General features: G+C 39.7%; 2 protein-coding genes across 3 annotated transcripts in view; both read left to right on the top strand.

The window, feature by feature from the left end:
* Positions 1 to 299: 299 nt before the first annotated feature.
* Positions 300 to 20336, top strand: ncaph (non-SMC condensin I complex, subunit H). The gene is given in 19 exon segments (XM_020590273.1): positions 300 to 434; positions 1142 to 1359; positions 1566 to 1656; positions 1885 to 1977; positions 3006 to 3123; positions 3291 to 3442; positions 5268 to 5356; positions 5358 to 5452; positions 5586 to 5668; positions 8861 to 9048; positions 9514 to 9659; positions 10156 to 10262; positions 11441 to 11560; positions 14203 to 14310; positions 15165 to 15308; positions 16939 to 17049; positions 17267 to 17343; positions 18966 to 19041; positions 20131 to 20336. Coding segments are annotated over 18 exon segments (2079 nt in total). The 5' UTR covers positions 300 to 434; the 3' UTR covers positions 20194 to 20336.
* A 2452-nt stretch (positions 20337 to 22788) lies between these two features.
* Positions 22789 to 24056, top strand: part of vamp8 (vesicle-associated membrane protein 8 (endobrevin)) — a 9944-nt gene continuing 8676 nt past the window's right edge. The window contains exon 1 of one of the 2 annotated variants that reach the window (XM_020590719.1): positions 22789 to 23013. In XM_020590719.1, the coding sequence (XP_020446375.1) occupies positions 22999 to 23013 (15 nt within the window). In that variant the 5' untranslated portion in view covers positions 22789 to 22998. The other variant, XM_020590720.1, reaches the window with a different exon arrangement.

The raw sequence follows: 24056 nt of genomic DNA, 5'->3' as shown, positions 1-24056 counted from the left end.
TTCTCCTCCATCCTGAAGAGCGAAAATAAAAAAGCTATCAAAATTTGTAATATATGTACTTCCCTGAATGTTTTTACTTAACTTAACCCATTAAGTCACCCCCTGGCCTAAAAGTTTCATGTTCACATTGTCTGCTTCGATGTTGTTCTTGTTTTTATGTTCTTTATTTTATGTTATAGTCCTCTTGTTTCCGATCTATTTACGTATGTATAACTACTGTCATATGCCTCAATAAAGTATTGAAAAAAAAAGTAAAGTACCTGGGCGTGGTTTAACGTCACGACGTTTGGCGGCGTTACGCAAACCGTTCGGCGCAAAAATTCAAACGCTTAACAGAAAGAAAAGAGGGACTGCTGCTTACTCGATCACCAATGCAGTATTGCTAATAATAAGAGGTTGCAAATAAAGCCACATCGGATTTTACACATTTCGAGGTACGCTGAGTAGACAAAAGAAGTTTTGCGCTAAGCTCATGTGTGTCCGTAAGCCAGTTAGCTGATACCGATAGTTACAACACGTTCATATTTATTTGCTAGCTAATGCTAGCTAACGCTAGCGTCTTTATGCTAGATTGCATACAAATACATTAGCGTAATGTTAGCAACTGGTTTTCTTGTTGTTTTGTTGATCTTTAATTAGCTCATTAAATAAACTTGTCAAATGTGCTATAGCGTTAGCGTTCTGTTGATTTAACCTTATATCACCTCAACCATCCGAATGCTTTTTTCATTTGGTATTTGCTGTTATGATTATGACGTTAGTTGTAACGATAAATCTCAACTCAGGTCCCAGTGACAGAAAACGACATGCTTTACATACAAAGATGGCAGGGGGTGTGAGACGTCTGTTGTTTATTTCGTTTTTCTAGCGGTTACGTTTTTTAATATGATCTTTTATGTGTTGTTTTTTTCTGTTGCTGTAACGACTGGAGGTCACTAAAATTTCGTTGTATGTGTTACAATGACAATAAATGATTATCTTATCTTATATTAGTAAAGCATGTACCATTACACACACTGGCTGTAGAAATACATCATAAAGGGAGGAAGTGTAATAACGTAGTTGTTGTGGTGATATAAAGGCTTAATTGCTCTTTCATCAGCAGTAAGACTGACTGCATGCTTCTCTGACTCTAATTAAGATGAGTGCAGCCTCGACACCCCTTTCCCGGGTACGTTCAGCGTGGACGTCATCCTCCTTGAAGAGCAAAGGTGGGTCCCCTGCAGCCTGCAGCACCCTGCTGCTGGCTGCTTTCCCCGGTAACGATGATGAGCAGGAACGTCGTCAGCGCCGAAGGTCAAGAGTCCTTGACCTTCAGAGTGCCAGTGACTCCTCCTTTAATGACTCTGCAACTCATAGGTATGATACATGTTTAGCAAACCCTGCTTCTGACAGTGTTTTGAGCATACTTTTGGTAGCAGGCCAATCATGTAACACTTGTAGTTTATATTTAAGCTGACTTTGTTTTAAAAGACATTTTAAATCATGGTTTTAACAGGCCTTTTCTGTCTGCCCTGCCAAATATCTATAATGACAGCTTAAAAATAATCTCACGTTTTTTATAGTGCTGCTGGGACTCCTGCTGCTGTGCCCAAATTGTCAAATGCACAAATATCAGAGCATTACTCCACCTGCATAAAGCTGTCCACTGAGAATGTAAGTATACTACAGATGTACTACCTGAATCACTGAGAAATCATTCCATGTTGCGCACAATATAAATATGAAGAGTTATTATACTTACAGAATAATTATTCTGGAAATGTATTACTTTTTAATACTCTTTTTGTACTACTGCATGTGTTTAACATCTAATGTATCACATTTGCAAGAGATTGTTAATTGCTAAAAGTAACGACTGATGTGTGTCTTCATTTTGGGCAGAAAATCACCACCAAAAATGCCTTTGGTCTGCATCTGATTGACTACATGGCTGACATTCTCAAACAGAAAGATTCAGAGATCACAAACTTCAAGGTACTTCAAGGAGTTTTTATCTGCTTTATGAGCCATTGATAATCCCTTGTTTCCCCTGAAGTCATTGTAACTTCTAATTAATTCAAGAAAACTGAATCAAATCTGTCATATTTCATCTATTCTAGTAGTTCTGTATGATATGACCAGAATTTCATATCCCAAGAGAAGAGAGTAAAAAAAGCATCATTTGAAAAGAACTATTTTCTAGTCCGTGTCAGGCTTTTCATACCCAAAACACATCTAGACTACAGAAATCACCACTATTTTAAGTACAAGCTCCTCGTTTTGTCTTGACTGGTTAGAGTCCTTCTCCTGTTTGGAATTTTTCCATTCTATCTCACCTTCACTGTCCTCCATGTTTGGGGGACTTATGCACCCATACTGTGTAGAAGAATGCAAAGTGTCCTTCCAAATGATGACAAATATTATTGTAAAGAGTGTGATTTTTGACACAACAAAATAAACGAGAGTATGATATGAAACGATAGGTGTTTTTATATCAGCACTATATAGCGCCATATTGCACAGCCCTATGTTGTAGCTATTTTTCTGTTTAATGCTGTAGTAATGAGAAGAAACACAGACTTTGTCATAATTCAACAAACCAAGTCTTTGAAAGATGTATCTTGGATTTTTTTTTAATCAGTGTTGATAACCATCAGCTAATTAACTCCCTAGAATCAATGATCCAAAGAAAAGGTCTGGTTGAATGTAGCACCTCAAGGTCCTTAAAAAGTTTTACGCTGTCTTTTAAAGGTCTTCAATCCAGTGAGGTATGGCATGAAGTTAGTTTAAAAGTCAAGATAAATTAGTGTAGCGTGGTGTTTTGTCTGATGAAATATTGATTCCCTTACTGTGATAAAGTAAGAATCCTGAGTCAACCCAGTCAAAGTGTGTTAGAGCTGTGAGCTGTGTTATTCCAGGAAATTGCCATAGTATGGAATAGTCATTGAGAGACTTTTATTTATTTATTTTGCAAACTATGTGTATATGACATTTGCATCATTTGTGTGTGTATCTTTCTAAAGGTGGCAGCTGGTACTTTGGATGCCAGTACAAAGATCTATGCAGTGAGGGTAGATGCAGTTCATGCTGATGCCTACAGGGTGCTGGGTGGCCTGGGAGCTGAGACCAAACCTGGAGAGGGTGAGAGCTTCAGCGCTGCTTGTTATTAGATTTTTATTTAAATACACTAAATTGCATTGGAACTAGGAAGCAGGTTTTCAGGCTTTATTTGTGTACACTGTTTGACGTTTTTCTCTTTTTTATTTCTATTTATTTTTGTTTGTTTGTTTTGTTTTGTTTTTGTACAGACCGTGGTCCAATGGAAGAAGATAAAGATGATGAAGAGGCTGCAGGAGGCGAAGTTACTGCCAAGCAATTGAAGAAAAAGAGGCCACCTAAGAAGACAGTGGAGCAGAACCTCAGCAACATCAATAGCACAGAGTCTGAGAGGAGGTGTGAGGTAAAATGTCATCTTTACAGAATAATACAAGTTTACAGTACATTTTTAAAAAATATCATGGTCTTTTGTTTCATAATGAGGAAACGTCACCCAGTGCAGTGGTGTGTTTCACTGATGTTTTAAATCATTTTTTAATAACAATGGAGGTCTATGGCATTGATGAATAAGCTCATCCAGGATTGACAGACATTAGCCTTGAGTAGAGGCAAATCATTGCTGGTTTTAGTCTGTATGGGGAGTGTTGGAAATACTGTTAATATTGAATATGACCCTATTCTTAAATAACTAAGCCTCTGTTTTTACTGGAAACACATAACAGAAGGATCGTTCATGAGTAAATGTGAGAAAGAGGGAGTATGATGAGAGATCAAATCAAAGTAACAAGAGAAATAAAACTTTATTTGATAGTGTTATGGCATTTATGTTCCAAAGCTTGAAATGTAGTTCTCAAACACCCAGTAGATTGTCAGTGTTGTAGACACAGGTGATCTGAAGTTTTCACTCTGCTCTTCTGCCTCCTTTTCTCCCTTTCAGTCATATTACTGCATCCAATTCAAACATCAGAATCACACCACATAAGTACAAACTACAGGATGACATTTTGTTGTTTTTCATCTGTGAAAGTCGTACAATTTCCACCAATATTTTTTTAATCTGTCCTCGGTCTATTTTGCATAATCATCATGGTTCTTCAGATGTGGCGGACACACTAACAGAAATGAGCGCAAAAGGCTTGTAGCTTCAAGTTTAGTTCTTCTGTAACCATCTGATTGAAAAGGAGTTTATGCTGACATTGTTTTCCCCAGTTTGACAAAATGAAAAAGTTCACACACACTCAGAACAACAGATTCACTACAGGGCAGATACTGATTAATTTGTGTAACCAGTTAGATATCCCTGTTTGGCAGTTTAATATTGCTGCATTACCAAAAGGTGACGGCTGTTGTAGCAACACTGGACAAAATCATAAAACGTACTGTGTCTACACCGAAAGGACAGTGTGAGCACCACGTAACATCTTGCGTGCACATCACAGGAGGCTTGCGCTTGTGTCTTCACTGGGTGCATGTTCCTTCACGCACAAGAAGCACTTGGTGTACAAAAACACACAGAGGAGCCAACACAAACACTTAGGAAAAGGGAAACCTATGGTCCAAAACTCCGACAAATGGTACACTATGAGGGAATTACTGGCCGCACTTGCATTAATATACACACGTGTCTGCTTGGACATAAGACTGTTCCAAATAAGGATCGGAATTGAAGTGGCTTTTTCCTGCCGATAATGAGACTGAAATATGCCCCGATCAGTGCTGACACATAGTATTTATATTTAATATTTGTTTGCATCCTGAGTACAGCAGAAAGCTTATTATCAGCCCCAGTACTGACCTGATGTGGCACATCAGTGCATCAGTAGTTTATTCACCTTTTCTGTGCTCTTATATTTTGTATACTCATGTACAAAGGTCAGTATACTTAAATGTAAGTCAAGGCCCTGTCCCTGCAGTTATAAAACGTCATAATCTGCTTATATCCACTGAATTTAATGAGTTCTTGTTTGATGATTAAGATAAATTATTTGGCATGGGTCACTAACTGTTATCTTAGGAGCTTTGAGAGATGTCTGTAGATTAATTTTTTAATCTTTGCTCTTCATTATGACTGCATTCCATACCCAAATTTATTGTAGTGCTCAAAACCAAAATCACATTTTACTCTAAATGTAGTTTCAGTAAACTGTATTAATATTTCTGACCACAGTTCTGATTTACAGCCTTGAACATACTGTATGATTGATTAACTGTGCTTCTTTCCTGTCCAGGTGGACCCCATGTTTCAGAGGATGGCCTCATCCTTTGATGAAAGCAGTACGGCTGGTGTCTTCTTGTCTGTTCTCTTCAGTGAGAACAGTGATTTTTTTCTTTCCCTCCTACATGAGCCTCCTGCAATCCAGACCCTCTTACTCTCCTCCCCCTCCACAAAGAGTCCCTGCATCCCCATTCAAGGGTAAAAAGCCTTTAAAAACTGCTCCATTAAGTATCTGTATAAGCCTCACTACCACTTAACCGTGCTTTATCTTTTGAGCTGTTCCTTTAGTAAAAATGCTAAAGCCCATCTTTCTCTGCTGTGTTTCTGTCAGCTGGATTGCAGCGCTCCCAGGAGAAAAGCTCCATCTGCCCCTCGCTGCAGGACTTCTCCTTCACTAGCTGGAACCCTGAGCAGGTCAGAGAAACCCTATAACCACCAAGCCTAATATTATAAATATTGTGTATTATGTGCTAGTCGGCTGTTGGTTGTGGTTTGTGCACAGTGGTCAAGTGCCACTTTTTCAACCCGACTGGCCTAGACAAAGCCGATGTGAGGCGGGGCAGCAGTCGGCCTTCATTGGTGCTAGTCCTTTCATGACGGCTTGTTGTGTCTCTGCCCTTAGGACCAATGGCTAAAGATGGCAGACTGAACGTGAGGTTTTTTTTGCTCAGCATTGTCTCTAGGTGTTTTCTAACTCTCTAGCAATAATGTATTTTATATCAGCACAGAAGCTCCAGTACTGCAGTTTAAAGTACTACTACTATTTTTTCAATATGTCATATTGTCTCAGAACTTCAGTCATGTAAAAACAACTTGCTAAAATGATCCACTGCTGGCATATTAGTCTTTAAATTATTAACAAATATTTTTATGTATCATATAAAAAGAGCGTTGGACCATCTGCGTGCACGGCTTTATTTTATATTGTGTGGAGTAGAAAAGAGAGAATCTGTAGCATGCAGGTATTTCAGCATGTTGTTCACAGTCTGAAGAACAGGGCCGTTGTTCTAAGATATTTAGGTTTAAAGGTCAATCACCTCCGCGCAACAGTGCTTCCGCAATCAGATTTGGAGATGGTGCCTTCATCCTTGCAGGTCTGACTAAGCCATTTGTTAAAGGTCTATTTATGTATATTGATCCTGTGCTTCATTTCGTTCACACCTACTTTAAGCAATATTTATATGTCGCCAGATTGAAGGCTTTAGTCTTTGGCACTGAAAATAATGCTTGGAATTGAACACAAAACCATAACTGAAAAAAAACTACAGACTGGGACATTTTCAAACAAGCAGCCTCTCTTTACAATTACATAGACATACAGGAATTACACTGTGATGTCACTCACGGCAAAAATATCACTGTTTGTGCTAACCAGAAGCCGTGGTTGACAGGTGAGGTTCCGAGCCCTCAGGACTCCTGAGTGCTCGGGATGCAGCCTTTAGGGCCAGCGACACTGCAGGCCTAGCAACAGCAAGAGCCAACCTGTCCCGTGGAATCAGGGAGGCAATACAGCAAGAAAGTATCTGGAGTCTCTGGAGGGGCATCCAAACCCTCAGACCATAAACCCCCACCCCAGATTTGCGATAGTGACATTTCTCTGCTGAACAGCCTCAGTGACTTTTTTGGCCGCTTTGAAACACAGAACAACACATCGGCACAGAAGGCCACCCCTCCCCTGGCGAGCAGGCTGTATGTCTGTCTGCAGCCAGTGTGAAGAAGACCCTCTCCAGGATTAACCCACGCAAGGCAGCTGGACCGGATAACATACCTGGTCATGTTTTAAAGGACTGCGCCAAGGAGCTCAAGGATGTCCTCATAGACATCTTTAACATCTCCCCGAGACAAGCAGTTTGTTCCCACATGTTTCAAGGCTGCCGCAATTGCCACAATAATTCCAATTCCAAAGAAGCCCCACCCAACCAGTTACAATGACTATTGGCCTGTAGCACTGACTTCAGTTATTATGAAGTGCTTTGAGCGGCTGGTCATGCAGAACGTCAGGTCCATCCTTCCTCCCTCACATGACCCTTTCCATTTCGCATACAGGTCAAACAGGTCCACAGAGGACACCAGCCCTCCCCCACCTAGATTCAAACAGCTCTTACATGCAAATGCTGTTCCTAGACTTCAGTTAAACATTCAACACAATCATTCCCCAGCAGCTTATACAAAAACTTGGACACTTGGGACTCAAACCTTTCTCTGCAACTGGGTGCTGGACTTTCTAACAGGGAGGCCACAAAATGTGTGGGTTAGCAGCAACACCTCCAAGACCATCATGCTGAGAACAGAGGGATGTGTGCTCACCCCATTGCTCTTCACACTGCTGACCCACAACCTACAGCACACAGCACAAGACTGATCTCATGAAATAAGCACTAACCACATTACCAACAATGATGAGGCCAACTACAGGAGTGAGGTGTGCCAACTGGTCCAGTGGTGTAAGGACAATAACCTCTCCTTCAATGTGGGGAAGACTAAAGAGATCATTGTGGACTTCAGGAGGAAACTTATAAAGCATCCCCCACTGACCATCAATGATGCTGTAGTAGAGAGAGTGAGCAGCACCAAGTTCCTGGGGGTGCACATATCTGAGGACCTCTCCTGGACCAACAACACAGCATCACTGGCCAAGAAAGCTCAAACATGCCTCTACTTCCTCCGCAAACTGAGGAGAGCCAGTGCCCCACCCCCCATCATGTGCTCCTTCTACCGGGGCACCATTGACAGCATCATCACTGGCTGCATCACTGTGTGGTACGGAGGCAGTACTGCTTTCTACAGAAGGACTCTGCAGCACATAGTTAATACAGCCAGTAAGATCATCGGCGCCCCTCTGCCTTCCGTCACGGACATTTTTAACACCTGCAGAGCCATCAGCATTGCTGATGATACCTCTCACTTTAGATTCCTGCCAGGGAGAAGGTATCGTCTTCAGGCCCACTCCACCAGACTTACAAACAGCTTCATCCACCAGGCTGTGAGGATGATGAACACTGTCCATTACCCCCCTGGTGATACTAACCACCTGACAGTCTTCTTGTCATTATTTGCACTACTGTCATTGATTGTACATGGTTTTGAGTCATATCCTATTAGGTTGTACCATTTAGTTTTATTCATATTACTCTAAATTAGTCTGATTTTACCATCATATCTGCTGCTGTTGGTCATTTGCACTACTGTCCATGTGCATCTCATAAGCCATTATGCACCTCATCACCAACGTCCCTGGTGATACTAACCACCTGACAGTCTTCTTGTCATTATTTGCACTACTGTCATTGATTGTACATGGTTTTGAGTCATATCCTATTAGGTTGTACCATTTAGTTTTATTCATATTACTCTAAATTAGTTTTCTTATTTTATTTTATTTTAGTTTCTTAAATGGTATGGCATTCAATATTAGGTGAGAGAGAAACAGTATTTCGATTTTTTTGTATGTCCTGTTCATATAGTGAATTGACAATAAAAATCTTTGATCTCTTGATCTCTATTTTGTTTCATTTAATATTTAAATGTTTTTCTGATTACTGTGACACCCCTAGTGACCACTACCTTCAGACCATGCTGTATGACTGACTTTGCATCTTCTTCCAGACTATGAATCAGCTCTTGGAGAAGATGAAGCAGGGCGAACACTTGTTTGATGTGAACGCCGAGCCCGAACCTGAAGAAGATGACTGCCCTGACTTTGACGCAGACTATGAGGAGGGACTGGGTGACTGTGAGGAGGGATTCAAAGAGCACAAAGATGGTTGTGAGGCAGCTGGCTCCAGCAGGGGAAGGTGAGATTGTGGATTGTAGGGCAGTTGAACAGCAGTGTTTATTTTCTGCTCAGAGATGGAAGAACTTGCCCTTTTACCACAGCTCTACTGATTAATTGAAGCTCATTTTTTTGTGAGATCACTTTTATAGTCCCAGGGGAACTGGGGAAAAGTTTATAGTGACGACTCTTTTCTGCACATTTTCTTTTCTCATCTATTTCTCTTTAATGCTGTTTGAACATTGTGTGCACAAAAAATAGCCTGTTCTTGATAACTCCTATTTTTACTTGCAAATTTAGAATACATTACTTCATCATTGGGGAAGTGTAATTACTTTGACCAATATCACCTCCAGAGTATGCATTTAATTCATTAGAACATACTGAATGGGTCAAATCTACCACTTTCAGCCTCTCTTAATAGAAGGCTAATTTATGTCTCCTTGCATGCTAGTTTGAATGTTTATTTTTTTTTTTGGTGGTACAGGGATGTGATTCCCATCGGAGAAGGAGACATTGCCACCATGTGTCTACAGCTGTCCTCTCAGCCCAGGGAGTATTCGTACTTCAGTCCCAGGACTATGGCCACGTGGGTTGGACCAGGCTACTGGCAGTTCAAGCCAAAGCACAAGTGTGAGTGAAATTCTTTGTTAATGGACTCGGGTATCATGCCAGAGTAGAAATAAAGTGCTCTTGAGAACGACATGTTACTTATTGTTTATCTACGTTCCTGGATGCATGTAGACAGACTAGTGCTCTAATACTGAAACAACACACATTTTTTGCTGTTTATTTATTGTGATATGAGTTAATGTAGCCTGGGTCTAATGTATTTCTTCTCTTTGTGCTGTCTTAATGTGGGGCCTGCCAGGGTGGTTTTCATCCCATTATGTAATACCATAAATGTAACAGAAATGTATTTGAAATAGGTGTCTTACTTACACTATATGGTATACATGCTAGACATGCTAGAGGGATATGGGGTTAAATTAGGCTTTCACATTTTCTCTGATAGCTAAGATTTTCCTAATGGATGTCCACCCTTGCTGAATGTGTGCAGAGTAGCAGTTATCTGTCTCATCTGTCACCGACTTTCCAATTCAGTTTCATTTCACTTAATCTCCTTCAGTGGACCATCTGCCTGATAAGGAGCCACGTAAAAGGAAACCGAAGAAGGCCTTTGAAATAGACTTCACTGATGATGTCAACTTTGACACCTACTTTCGCACCACAAGGGTAAAAATCTTTGTTTTTCATTCCAAACAGGTCATATTCAATATGAGAGCTTGCCACCTGGTGCAGATATTGCCTCATGCTCAGTATTTAAGGAATTGTCACCATATGGAGAAATTAGTATATTCACATTCTCGCTAAGGTTTAGATGAGAAAATCAATATCATGTTTGTGTGTGTACAAACTAGGCAAAACTTAATTTATATCTCAGACTCCTTAAATAAGTGGCTGTTCTAACAGCTACTGTAATGTATTACATATATCTTTAATTCAGTTTTTCCTAGTCAGAAAGATAGTATTAAATATTGTAAGTAAAGAAACAAAATAGCTGGCTGAGTTGAAGGCATAACAGTCCTCATACTATTGATGTTGGTGATTTACTTTTCATGCCTTCATTGTTGTCATCTTGTCTAAACAGAGGGGGTTTTATTTTTGGACTGAAACTCCAGTGTCATTATGTAGACAGGCTTTTATGTTCAGAGCTGTGACACCTAACGACAGCGGTGGTCTGTCTCAACATGTTTCATCTGTTGAAATGTAGAGACATTTTTTGGTGTGGTAGCCATAGAAACACAGCATTCAGCACTTTAGGAATCATTCTTGATGCAGGTGGTGTCACAGTTATCAGCCCTGGGAGTCTTTATGCCTCTATTCCAGAAATCTGCTTTTATTTGTTCGGTGACCAGCCTGAATACTTAATAAGGCATTGCTGAATTTGTACTCATTCCTACTATTGGAAAGTTAAAGTAACAATTGTATTTTTAGTTACTGGTCAGATAATGATATGGCTTGACCATAGAAAATAAACTCAGATGAGATGAGGGCACAGGAGCAGTGTCGTAGCTGCAGCTAGAAAACAGCATGACACAGTGTGCACGCTCTGCTTTTAAGGTTTCCAATCATCTGTCATGAACTTGTCAGGACAGCTACTGTATACTTGCAGATCTGACCACTGGTCATGTGGATGTTGTTTTGGTAGATCTCTTCACAATACAGATGCTACAACTACAGTTTCAACTGTAGTAATTCAGCTCAATGAAATAGGACCGAATCACTGCCTGCTGGAATTTGAGAGACTGCCCAGGGTGTCTCAGTTCAATCAAAATCATGAATTTCTGAGTTGAAAAAGGACACTTTATGAAACTGAACTGAATCTGACATTGTATGCTTTCTCCTCACAGGCTGCCACCACTAACAGCAAGTCTGCCCTCAGTGCCAGCAATAAGAAGACTACTCTACCAGCAGATTTCCAGTTTCCCCCAGAGAGACTCTCCCAGCTCAGCCTCAAACCTTCAAGCTCAGTGAGAATGCACTACTCCTCTCAGCTGGCAGTGCCGGTGCACAGAGTTGAAAGTAGAGATGCACAAACACTGACTTTCTTTATTTGTAGCATCAGAGCATTGGTGTGGTCCATTACTTTTGCAGACCAAGAGATAGTTGGAATTAATTTGGGATCACTGGATATAAATGAGACATTTCCTTTTACCTGTATAGGGGCTTTTACAATACAGCTATGAGTGCCTTACATGTTGCATATGGCTGTCTTTGGGGACGCATTCCACTGTCCAGGATCCCCTTCAGCACTGGAGTCAGATTTTAGCTTAAAGCAACAACTTGGCAGTTTGTCTCCCCCTACAGTTGCTGAGTGTAATTGAGTTGGACCCAACAGTTGTAAATACTAGATGCCTTTCCCTCCTCCTCTTGGACAGTGGTACATGTGCATTTGTTTACAAGTTGAAGTTATACCTAAACCGCGAAAGAAAGACAAAGACTAAACAAACTCTGGTGTGAGACAAATTTACTTTAATTCTGTTAGTTGATTAAGATACTTAATCAGGAGTTATCGCATGATTTCTCACATTTTTTTAAATCTGTCCTAAACAGTGGTGGAAAGTAACTAAGTACATTTACTTGAGTACTGTACTTAAGTACAATTTTGAGGTATCTGTACTAGAGTATTTTGATTTTCTGTTGCTTCATACTTGGACTTCACGACATTTTAGAGGCAAATATTTTATTTTTTACTACACTGCATCTATTTTATAACTTTCATTACTAGTTACTTTTCAGAAACAGATTAATACAAAAATACAGTATAATTATAAGATCATTGATCTTTGGAGGTAAATTCACAGGCTACCCAGCAGTAATTCAAATTAAATCCATATAAGCCAGTTAACACTAGCTCCCCCTTTACCAGTGCAACATTGTGATTAACACAATAATGCATCAGTAATTATAATACAATAATATGATATACAGGAATGTGTTGTTCTGAATAAGTGTACGTATGAGTACTTTTACTTTTAGTACTTTAAGTATGTTTTGATGCTAATACTTTAGTACTTTTACCTAAGTTCATTTTGAATCCATGAATTTTACTTGTAACAGTATTATTACACTTGTGTACTGCTAGTTTTACTTAAGTAAAGAATCTGAGAACTTTTTCCACCACTGTATCTTAACGGCACCCCGAGGTAACTGATTACTGAGAGAAGTCCAGTAGTGTTCAGTGAACGTAGCCGTGTTAGTCTGTCTCAGCGCCTCCATCACTTTAGCTTCTCGTCTTCATACAAGTTGTGTATCTTGGTTACAGTGGTGGCTCTTGAAGTCAGTTCATACGAGCAGGCTTTGGATGTGATGTCAATTATTTTAAGCAGATTCTTGTCCGTCACAGTGGTAATCAGCCTGCAAACTGTAGCCACCATTTAGCTGTTGCTGTTGAAAGTTTGTTGCTTGTAGAGTTGTCCTGGTGTCGCCATTGCAAACCATACAGTGTGGTCTGTCTTTGATGAGAGGGAGGAGGGCTCTCTGCATCAGCTGTATGCTTAGCCAGCAAGTGGTATTGGAGACTTGACGTACTTCAGTGGTAACTTGGTTCACATTGACAGTAAATGTAAATTGAACTTGTCATTCAAAAGACCCTTTTCTTTATCCATTTCTGCTGCTTCATCGCTTCCTGTTTTCCCAAAATACAGGGCGGGCTGAGGGTCATGATCACAGAATGTGCCTGTGTTAATAGCGCGTCAAAAAAAATCTGTTCTGTAAAAAGAAATTTGCATTAACACATTATGTTAACTTTGACCCTCCTAATTTATTTATTTGGGAGACTGAGGTAGATGTGTTTTTACCACTGGAAAAACTACAAATCTCCGTGAGATGGGATGACAACGACGGGGTTCCAGCCTAGGTTGAATTATTTCATAAATTACATTCGCAGAGATGTATACTTTGCTGTGGTGGTGTTTTCGTGTTAGCAGATCTCTACAGCTAATGTCAGGACAGTAACTATTAATAGTAACAGGGTTGTTTTTAGCTCTCACCAATGAGTAAAAGCTATTTGGATATTTATTCTTGTCTGGTCTCTTGCTCTCTCTTTTTCTTGGCTGTGCCTGGACTCTGGCGACACTCTAGTTCTGGTTGTGTGTTTTGTGGAGCACTTTTTGTTTGTTTGTTTGTTTGTTTGTTACATAAATTGAACAAATCATAATAGATGTCTCCTGACTATACACCATACCTACTTACTGCTACGCATATGCTTTAGTCCATGTCCTGTTGCACAGCTTGTTCACAATCACAGTAAGCGGTTGTAGTGGTCTGAACTTTAAGTCCAAACTCCTGAGGTCAGGAATATTCAGTACTCTGAATGTACAACTGGAACACTAGTGCCTTGCTGATTCTGCTCTGAACAAGATGTAGCTCCTGCTGATAAAGCTAGCTTGGTCAGATAACGAGTACTCACCGAAAATGTCAGAACAAATTCTCCCATTACTTGGATATACTGCCCACTGCTAGAACATAATTATCATGGTCATCTTTTTTTTATTTATTTATTTTTTACTTTTCATACAATGGAGACAATGCATTCTATGTATGTGTAACTAAATTAAGATACGTAGATTGTGTTTTACTAAAAAGATCTGTTTGGTTTTGTTTACCCTAGTTGAGTCAGGAAGGCCAGAAGAGGCTGTCTGGAGAACTTGGAGAAGGCATTGGGGACTATGACTACAACAATGCCAATGACACCAACAACTTCTGTCCAGGTCTTCAGGTCTGAACCCCACCTTTGCATCCCTTTGTTTTTGTTAGATTTTATTATATTTTAACAGGCTTTATTTATCCAAGTACCATAGTTGTTCATAAATAGTAATATCATTATACTGCAAGGTACTTCACTTTGTGTAAGAGGTGTTTACAGCCATTGCCCTATATCCTGTATGTGTGATACCTGGTGCATTTGTAGAATGTTTTAAAGGAGAAAACTGAGCGATAGGGCTGTGGCTCTCCAAAATAACCCTAAGAGTCACAGGTGCATATGGACCTGTTGTACTGAGCTAAAACTAGTGGATCAATTGCAAACATAAAATGAACTTCAGCTAGAACTCCAGCTGGTGATCATCAAACTAATTTCAGCGTACTGCTGATTTTTATTTGTTTTTGTTTTGTTTTCCTGTACTCCTTCTTTTTCTCTGATGATTATTGCTGGGTGTTGTTACCATGGTGTAAATACAATACGCTGCTATAGCATTAATGTCACAGACTTGTCAGATTGACAGATATTTATCACATTAAGCTTTAAACAATATGGTACACCTCACTAGAGGGACTGAAAGTGGAAGAGGAGGGAGGATGTTTAGGGCATATGACAATATTCAGGTATCAGATCTGTGACCTTCCCAGCCCTGTCCATTCTGATGATTATAATTACTTTAACACCAGGCTGAACTGCTGCCTCTGAATCAAATACTGTGTTATAGAATCTGCTAAATGTGAGCATGTCTAATATCCCAAGAGACAGAATTGTCATCAACAATGACATGTCACAGCATAGCAAAAACCTTTTAGGGGCCACATCTCTGGTCTGCATCCTCAGGTTGGCATTTCTTTGTCCATCTGCCTCCGCAGGGTGGCGACAGTGACGAGGATGTTGAACTGTTTGCGGGTTCAGATGACACACAACCTTCAGGTGACAGTATACCTGCGCCCTCTCAAGATCTACAGGACATCTCCACATATGGAGAGCAAGATCTGGTGCCTGAACCACACAGGGTGAGTGACGCTAGATTTACTGCAGGGTCTGTTGTATGTGGCTCCTGGTATCTCTGCCCAGAAGCTTCTATATGAATCTTTTCAAGACACATGAGATTGTTTTGCACAATGGTGGCTATAGCTAAAAGTGCTTTCAATGGATTTCTAGTACCTGACATCAGTTAAAGTGCAGTTATGCTGGACACGTTGGCCATGGCAGCTGTGACAACACTGAGCCAGAGCTGTTTATGTTTGTGCTTGAGGTGTGCTTGACTCACTGCAGTCTGATAGTTGTTGCTGCTGAGAAAAACAATCTACGCTGCTGGAATAACAGTAGAATAAGAAATCTACAGGAAATACGGGGTTACAGCCTACGTTGTAACGTTGTCAGCATATACACTGACGAAGCAGATGAAGTTTTTATCAAGTACCAAAAGTAGTTGTTCATGTTGACCATAAAACGCTCAGGGCTAGGAAAAGGTTAGTTTCACGTTAAAGTATTAAGGGGAAATAGAGCTTGATGAGGGAACACACTTCGACACAACAGTCTTTGTCTGGGGCTGCAAGAAGCAGAGTGGTCGAATGCTCCACTGTGCAGTGACTTATGTAGCTAACTAACTGCTACCCTGCTGTGTAAATGCAATGAGCTGCAGTGACTTCTCTGTCCTGTTTTGCAGTGATCATCTGACATCTTTAGTGGTGTGTCACTGGACCTTTGAGGGTGGTTAACCAATGTTAAGTAAACATCCATAACGTTAACATTGAGAGGCACCGTGCATTGAATGTTTGTAGACATACTATAGACATGCATTGTATTATGTTTATGCACAGGACAGTATGTGTCAATAGCAGGAAACTCACTCAGTTCTGTTGAAAAATCACTGCTCTTCATAACACAAGAACAGTAGTGTATCTCAGTACTGGTAGATATGACGGATTTACTGGGTTTGTGCAAAACAGCAGAGGTAGTCTTTTTATGTTCTGTGGTGGGTTAGAGGGTAGAGGGGGGGAGGTAATGGACAGCGTTCAGCATCCTCACAGCCTGGTGGATAAAGCTGTTTGTAAGTGTGGTGGAGTGGGCCTGAAGACTTTGATACCTTCCCCCTGAAGGCAGGAGTTTGAAGTGGGAGTGTGTGGGGTGGGAGGTGTCATCAGCAATGCTGATGGCTCTGCGGGTGTTAAAAATATCCGTGAGGGAAGGCAGAGGGGCACCGATGATCTTACTGGCTGTATTCACTATGTGTTGCAGGGTCCTTCTGCAGGAGGCAGTACAGCCTCTGTACCACACAGTGATGATGCTCTCAATGGTGCCCCGGTAGAAGGAACACATGATGGGGGGTGGGGCACTGGCTCTCCTCAGTTTGCAGAGGAAGTAGAGGCGTGTTTGAGCTTTCTTGGCCAGTGATGCTGTGTTGTTGGTCCAGGAGAGGTCCTCAGAGATGTCTAGGAACAGCATTCGCACGCAAGAGTTGTTTGAGTTGTTTGTTGAAGTGCTGCAGTCAGTAACTCTGAAAGTAAAAAATACATTTAGGAAGCATGAAGGCTATGTGTCCATTTTGCACAACAGCCTACGCCATCATGAATTAGTCAGGTTATTATTTCAGTTTTTGCTTTTTAGTTATGTACTTAATGTTACTGCTTTTTCCTGTAGGTCAACAAGATTGAGATCAACTATGCTAAGACCGCAAAGAATATGGACATGAAGAGACTCAAGAACAGCATGTGGACTCTTCTGGCCGAAAGCCCAGAAGAGCTCACAGAGGTAAATTACACTGTCATGTATTAGCTTTTATGTCAGCAGGTATACTAGATAATAAATTATTCATTTTCTGGTTTTGAAAGTTTAGTCTTTAGTCACTGCTCACATTTGGTGGATAGAGTAGAAATGTAGTCAGAGTTTTAGCTGTTTGGGTGTGTGTGTGTGTAGATGAATTTATTTTTATTTTATTTTATTAGTCATGCTTTCATGTTCCCTGCAGGGGGTGGAGACTGTGGAGAAACCAGAGGTGTGTGGGGAGAAAGTCTTCAGTGAGACCACAAAGACACTGTTACAAAGGTACCAGCAGACCTCCTACCATAACGTAGCACTAATGAGAAATAATGTGCCCTAATAGCACTCATCAAAAGAGAATTTCATGCTATGTTGTATTTATTTATTTTTGTCCCTGTTGATGGAGTCAGGCTTGGGATATGAAAATGCAGATTTACACACACTCTTCTCCAGCATGTCTACAGTATATTCTCATGAAGAATCATCTTCACTCATAGAATTATATTGACTTCTTAGTTAATTATATCATACAGCCACTGCGAGCATACTCATGTTTAACACTGATCCCTGTCATCAAACCCCACAGGTTTTATAGATGTGTGTTATTTTGAAATGTGTGATCCCTGTAGTTTAACCCATAGACCTTGCTAGTCAAAGCTTTACTGGAGCACAATCCCCCCCATTACTCAAATCACACAATTATTTTCCTTGAACATCTGCTGCATGAATAAAATGTGTTATTGTGCTATATGAACTTCCCTTACTTATCCCACTATTCCACTGCCATACTCCTGCTACTGAAACTGAAACAACTACTAGTAAAGGTAAAATGTAGAGATATTAATCTTTATGAAAATATTTATTTTGACACTTTAAGAACATTATCAACATGTTTTTATGGTGCAAAAGTCTGGCCCTGTATTGCACATTTCTTTATATTCATCTGCATTTCACAATAATGTAATTTGATTGTCAAGCAGCCCCAGTTTGATTTGTCAAATGTAAACTTTCACAAGTTAATATATTAAGAAATCATAAAAAAGTAACTGTTTTTGTAACCACATAAGCCACATAACATACAGTATCTATGCTGCATCTACTTCTGAATCATACTGTACAGTCAATGGATGGAGGTCCCACTCCTGTCTCCATAGATGGAGAGCTTCCTCCACACTTCCACATCCTGCCTAAGGTTCACCTTATTCTTAAATGTGCATGAAACAAACATCATTTGGACTGTGTCAGAAGAGCATCAAATATTATATTCATTAAATTCAGGATGAATAGTCCAACATTAACATAGACCACTATGTGTGCTGTATTATGCAGCATACTTGGCATTTATTTTATTTCATTTTATTGTAGTACACCAATAAATAGCATTTTAGTCCAACTGATCACATGCTTTGATGTAGAGAGCTCTAAATTACTTCACGTTCAACATCCACGCCTGGTTATGTACCAGCTAACTAAATTAACATCAGTGATGTATCAGACTGTCAATCAAAGCTGTCAAATCATCCAAAAGGCACCCAGTGTTATATCATCAAATAACTTCTTAAAAACAACCTTAACAGAAGAAGGACCGATGGTACACACACATCAGCATGAGAAAAATGTATTTGATTTGTACTTTGACTTTTTAGCTTGGCTCATGTCTCATCTGCTAACCTACACTGCAACCAGCCACCAGAGGGTGATCGACTCATGGCGGCATCACTTCTGGGAGCTGTCACATTGTCCATTTTTAAATGGTCTATGGTTTGACCAAAACATGTGTGTGGTGGTGGGTGCAGTGCAGCTGGCAGCAGAACTGAGAACTAAAACTTCCTTAAAGGCACCAGGTTTGAACAGTATGACTGATCATGAATGCTCTTTGTATGTCTATTTTTTGTGTGGTGGTCCAGATTACCAAACACGATGGCCCAGAACCTGTCAGTGCCTCTGGCCTTTGTTGCTCTGCTTCACCTTGCCAACGAAAAGGTGAGTGCTGTTTATCTTAAGCATTATGGCTGACTGTTTTTGGCCATGAAGCTAAATCCTCTTTTTATGTTAGGTAACTGAAGCTGCATTGTTCTGTTGGTCAAAATCCTGGAAAGGTTTAGAAAAAAAGTTTTGAAATTTTAGGTGTCCTAGGCAGTTTCTTGGCTTGTCAATAAATAGAACAAAACATAAAACCGCAAACACTGAATCTTTATTTTTACAGTGTGATTTTAGTACAGATTATACAAGCAAGATAGAGTTGAATGCAAACATTTGCATCTCCTTACTTTGAAATGGCAAAGGAGTAAAATAATATTTTTATCCTCAACATCATATTTAATGCACATTCAGCTTGTACAACTGTTCCTTCATCAACAAAGGTAAGAAAAATGGTCAGGGAGTGTATAAAAAGAAGGGTATAGTAAAATAATGAAAATCATATCAGTTTCATAAGTTTGCATCCCCCTTTATGAAATGTTCTCCACTACTTTGTATGTCCTTCCTAACCTCCTCTAACCTCTTTGTGTTCCGTGTTAAATGGTGTCACTGGAGAAGTCACAGTTAGCCTCTGAGACTGTAAATAATAAACATGATGTCAGTCACATAATTTCTCATGCTGATCTCTGAGTCAGAAGCAAAGCAAATACCAAGCAGCAGCCTCAGAGGCTGAAAAATCAAGGTAATGCGGAAATGTTAAAACCCGTGGGTCCTCGAACGGCCGCTTGAGGCTGGCTCCAAAAGGGAGTCAGTCTCCATAGACTCCCATGTTAAAATGCCCAACTTTATAGCAGAAAAAAACATGTTTACAGCCTGGTACAAAAAAATGGATTTTATCTCTGTAGCTAATTCCCCCTCCATGATAACTGTAGAGTGGTGGTGAATTTCTATATATAACTTGCCTGAATCTCAACAATGAAGGTAGTGATAGCAAAATTAGCACTAGCTATAAAGTCACCATACCCACTATTAGGGAGTTGTCCTTTCATGATGTTTTTTGTTTTAATCCCAGAGTTACACCTGTCTTGTATATGCTGAGTGTGCAGTATCTTGCAAAAATTTTTTTTTTTTTTTTATTTTTTTTGATAACAGAATTTGGAGCTGGTGAAGGTTGATGACATGTCAGATATCATCATCAGACAAGACCACCGATGAGAAGTGAATGATGGGTCATTGTAATATAGTGCTATTCTTTTATGCTATTCTGTACTTAGTCATCCTTACTTTGTTAAATATATGTTTCTGTGACATTCTCCTGTTTAGATTTCAGCGATTTTTTTTTTTTAAGCAAATATGTAATAAATAACTTTAAAAAAGGAATCTGCCTGGATTTTTAAGATTTTAGAATTTGTCTTTGATTTATTCTGTCCTATTGGTGTGTAACCTGTGTGTAGACAAAATGAACTGCTTATCGAACACCAAAATATAGATTGTCATAAAATAAGCCTTTTTTGTAAAACAAATATTAGGCTTTTGCTTAAAGTTCATACTTCAAGAGTGCAGTGAACAGTATTTTTAGCACACTTGCTAATGCTTAACAGACAAATAAACATAATGGCTCAGATTATTTTGGGCTGCTTGCAATTCAGAGCGGCCTGCAGCAGTTGTCTGACGTAACAGCAGATCAGTATTTAAGCCTCGCCTTCCATAGCAGCAGTGAAACCGGTTGGTCAGGGCTGGCTCTGCCGGCTGGGTGGGACTCAGTATGACATCAGTACATCAAGGAGCTACAGGACAGGGAGGAGCTAGCTGGGAAACACTGAATTCCCAGCAGCCCTTTGGTCTTCATCAAAGGGCAGGTAAAATTTCACCCTTCACTGGTTCATTTAAAATATTGATAAGATGGTGATCCTATATTCTCATCACTAGAGTTTTCTCATGTGGATCAGTACGGAATGACATCTTTACTTAATCAAATGAGATCTATGACAAGGAACATTGCTGCTGATCTAAAGATACAGTGTTAAAGTGGCAAGACAAAGTATGTGAACCCTTTGGAATTTCCTGGTGAGCTGCATTATTTGATAATAAAATGTGATCTGATTTTCAACTAAAGCACAGGCTTAGACAAATGCAATGAACTTAAGTTAATAACACACAAACACAATTGTCTGTGTTTTTACTGAACATAGCTGTTAATCATTCATGGTGTTGATCTGGCCTGCACAATGTTCAAGAGGAATTCTGAACCATTCTTCCTCATAGAACAGCTTCAGCTCACATGTTCTTAGGATGTCTGCTGTGAACGGTCAAGGTCTGGGCTCTGAGCGGACCACGGCAAAAGGTGGATTTTCCACATCATTCTGAAGTAGGTTTACTTAAATGTTTATGGTCAGTATCCCACTATATCACCCAACCTCTACTGAGCTTCAGCTGGTTGACAGCCACCCTGACATTATCCTAGAAGATGCACTAATAAACTTTAATAAGCTGTCCAATCTCCTGAGGCAGCAAAGCAGCACCAGCTCATTATGTTTTCAAGTTGCGCCCTTTATATGCTAGACATAATGCTGCCTGTTGTTCTCAACCAATTAAACATTTCAGCCTTTAGCTGTTACTCTGGGTTTTCTTTGCACTGTGCCACCTCTAGGGAGAGTAGTCACTCATCTCCATTTATAACAAATTTGTCTCTGGGCTGTAGACTTTGAAACCCTTTCCAGCTTTAGGCAAATCAACATTTATTGATCAGAAGTGAGGCATGGTTCACATCAGCAGATCCTTCTTGTGAACAGCAAACTCCAGATGGTGGAGTGTTTTTATAAATCAGTGTAGCTCTAACCTGCACCTCTGATCTGGAGTCATTGATTGGACTTAATCAAACCATATTACACATACTATTCTTTAATAAACCCCACTGTGAATGGCTTAATGTATTCACTATGAAGGACAATAAAATGATTTGTGTATTATTAGTTACAGTAGATAAAATGGTTTCAGAATTGTACCTTATATAAAGATCTGACTATACTTTAGGACAAAATAAATATAAACAGCCTTACTAGCCTATAGCCTTACTTTTTGATGCCACTTTATTGTGTTAAAAATGACCCTCCCTTTAGCAGTACAACATACTGAGAAACAACTAATGAGCAAATTAGAGAAATCTTAGTGTTAATTTCCTGGGATGGACAAATGACTTTGGCATAAGGATATATAAAGACTCAAGGTGGGGAAAGCCACTGCTGCTCAGATCAGGTCAGAAGTACAAAAAATGTGATGAAACTGTTTGATAGTTGTATCTCGGTCAATTCAGAAGTAAGTACACCGTCAACATTTGATGCCTGTGTGCCTAGGACGCCATCCCTAGGATAAAAGAGGTAGAGACACATCAAGTTGCTGTATTTTAAAACGATAAAGGGAATTACGGCAACTGCCTTCAAAATAAAAGCATGCAGTTGTCAAGGTGCAAAGTGGATAAAGGCCTAACAAAATCCAGTCATCACACATTTTACAGTTAACATAACAATAAAGCCTGCAAATCAAAAAATGGATAAACTAAAAGTCAGTTTTCGACTGAATCAATGTTTTTCATAGGCTTCATTCTGCATGTAAAGCACTGAGGCAATTTGATTAAAAAATTACCGTAGTATTCAAGAGCCTATAATTTGATGTTGATGTTATGACTAAAATAAAATAAATTCAACATAAAAGTGCTCCTTAAATGTACTCTCTTTTTGTATAATCCGGCTAAAATCCCTCAAAAAAGATGCAAACGCCTATTAAGAAGCAGCCTTTCACTAGGAAGTACCGTGGCCGTATTGTGGTGTTTGCTACTTGACACTAGAAGCAAAGGAATCCAGAGAGGAGGGGGACCCGGAAGTTGCATAGAAGAGGAAACATAATTGTTTCGGTGGAGCGTCGAGCTTTCAGGTCTTTAAAAAAAAAAGGTTTTAATAATATCCCCAACTTGAAAGTAATTGATCCTGTGGGCTGCTGTCAGAAGGCCTTGGTTCCAACAAGATGGACGTCGATCCGGTAGGTTATAAATGTTGTTTTTGTTGATTTGAAAGCTTCTCTGCCTTCACACTGTTTTACGTCGGACGTCACATGCAACAGGTGTGTTTCCAGATTGAATAATTTAGCTACATTTGACAGAAGAAAATATTGTACAACGTATGAAAACTTGATACACAAGTGAGCGCATTAACTTTTCATTGTTGAGAGGAAGTCCCGGAGTAGCCTCAGCAGGCGGCCTGAGCTATTTAACAACCGCAGCCGGAAAAACACAGTCTGAGGTGTCACTACTTTTTTTCTTTTAATTGAGACCATACTTTCTTTTCTCTTAACACTAAGATAAAACAGACACTTCACGTGGGGGCATTCATTGCCTATTAATTACACAGTTTTTTTTTTTTAATTCCAGTCACTAACCGACTGGCACCGGTGTCAGTTGCACTACTCTGCTTCGCCAAACTCCACAAAAGATAGGACAGTTTAAGAGTGTTAACTTAGCTAACTCACCGACAGAGATAACATGGCATTTCTTAATTTTCACATTTGAAGCTACAAAGCTCTTTATATTAACTGGGCGAAGATGCTATCATTTGTAACAGCTGTCAGGCTTCGAGCTCTAGCAATGTAGCTTATGTTTATCCCTAATGTCATCCCTTAGCTTCACAGGATATTCAGCAGTAACGTTAAGGTTACTTATGTATTTTAATAGTCTGTTTATTCATGACAGCTTACAGAATTGCAGTAGATGGTACAGCAGGATTCATTAAATCTTTCCTTCCAAGTTGTTTTGCAGCACAAATCTTGATTTGATTTGATTTATTCTTTCAAGCATGTAAAGACAGTTGATATGTCAACACACATAATTTTACACATATCCAACAAATGCTAATCCAATATCAATTTGCTTATACCTAGTACATGCTTGAATGGAGTAGGAAGAAGTCAGACTTATCCAGTCCTACCCCATGACATCATCTTACCATCATTGGTTTACAAGCAGTATCTCTACATAAATAATTATCTTCTACACCACACAAGTAATATACTAAAGAATTATAACAAAG

Source organism: Monopterus albus, unplaced genomic scaffold, assembly GCF_001952655.1.
Source record: "Monopterus albus unplaced genomic scaffold, M_albus_1.0 scaffold12.1, whole genome shotgun sequence".
In the NCBI taxonomy this organism is placed as follows: domain Eukaryota; kingdom Metazoa; phylum Chordata; class Actinopteri; order Synbranchiformes; family Synbranchidae; genus Monopterus; species Monopterus albus.
Note: the sequence above shows the minus strand (reverse complement) of the source record. Positions and strands in the feature narration are given on the sequence as shown.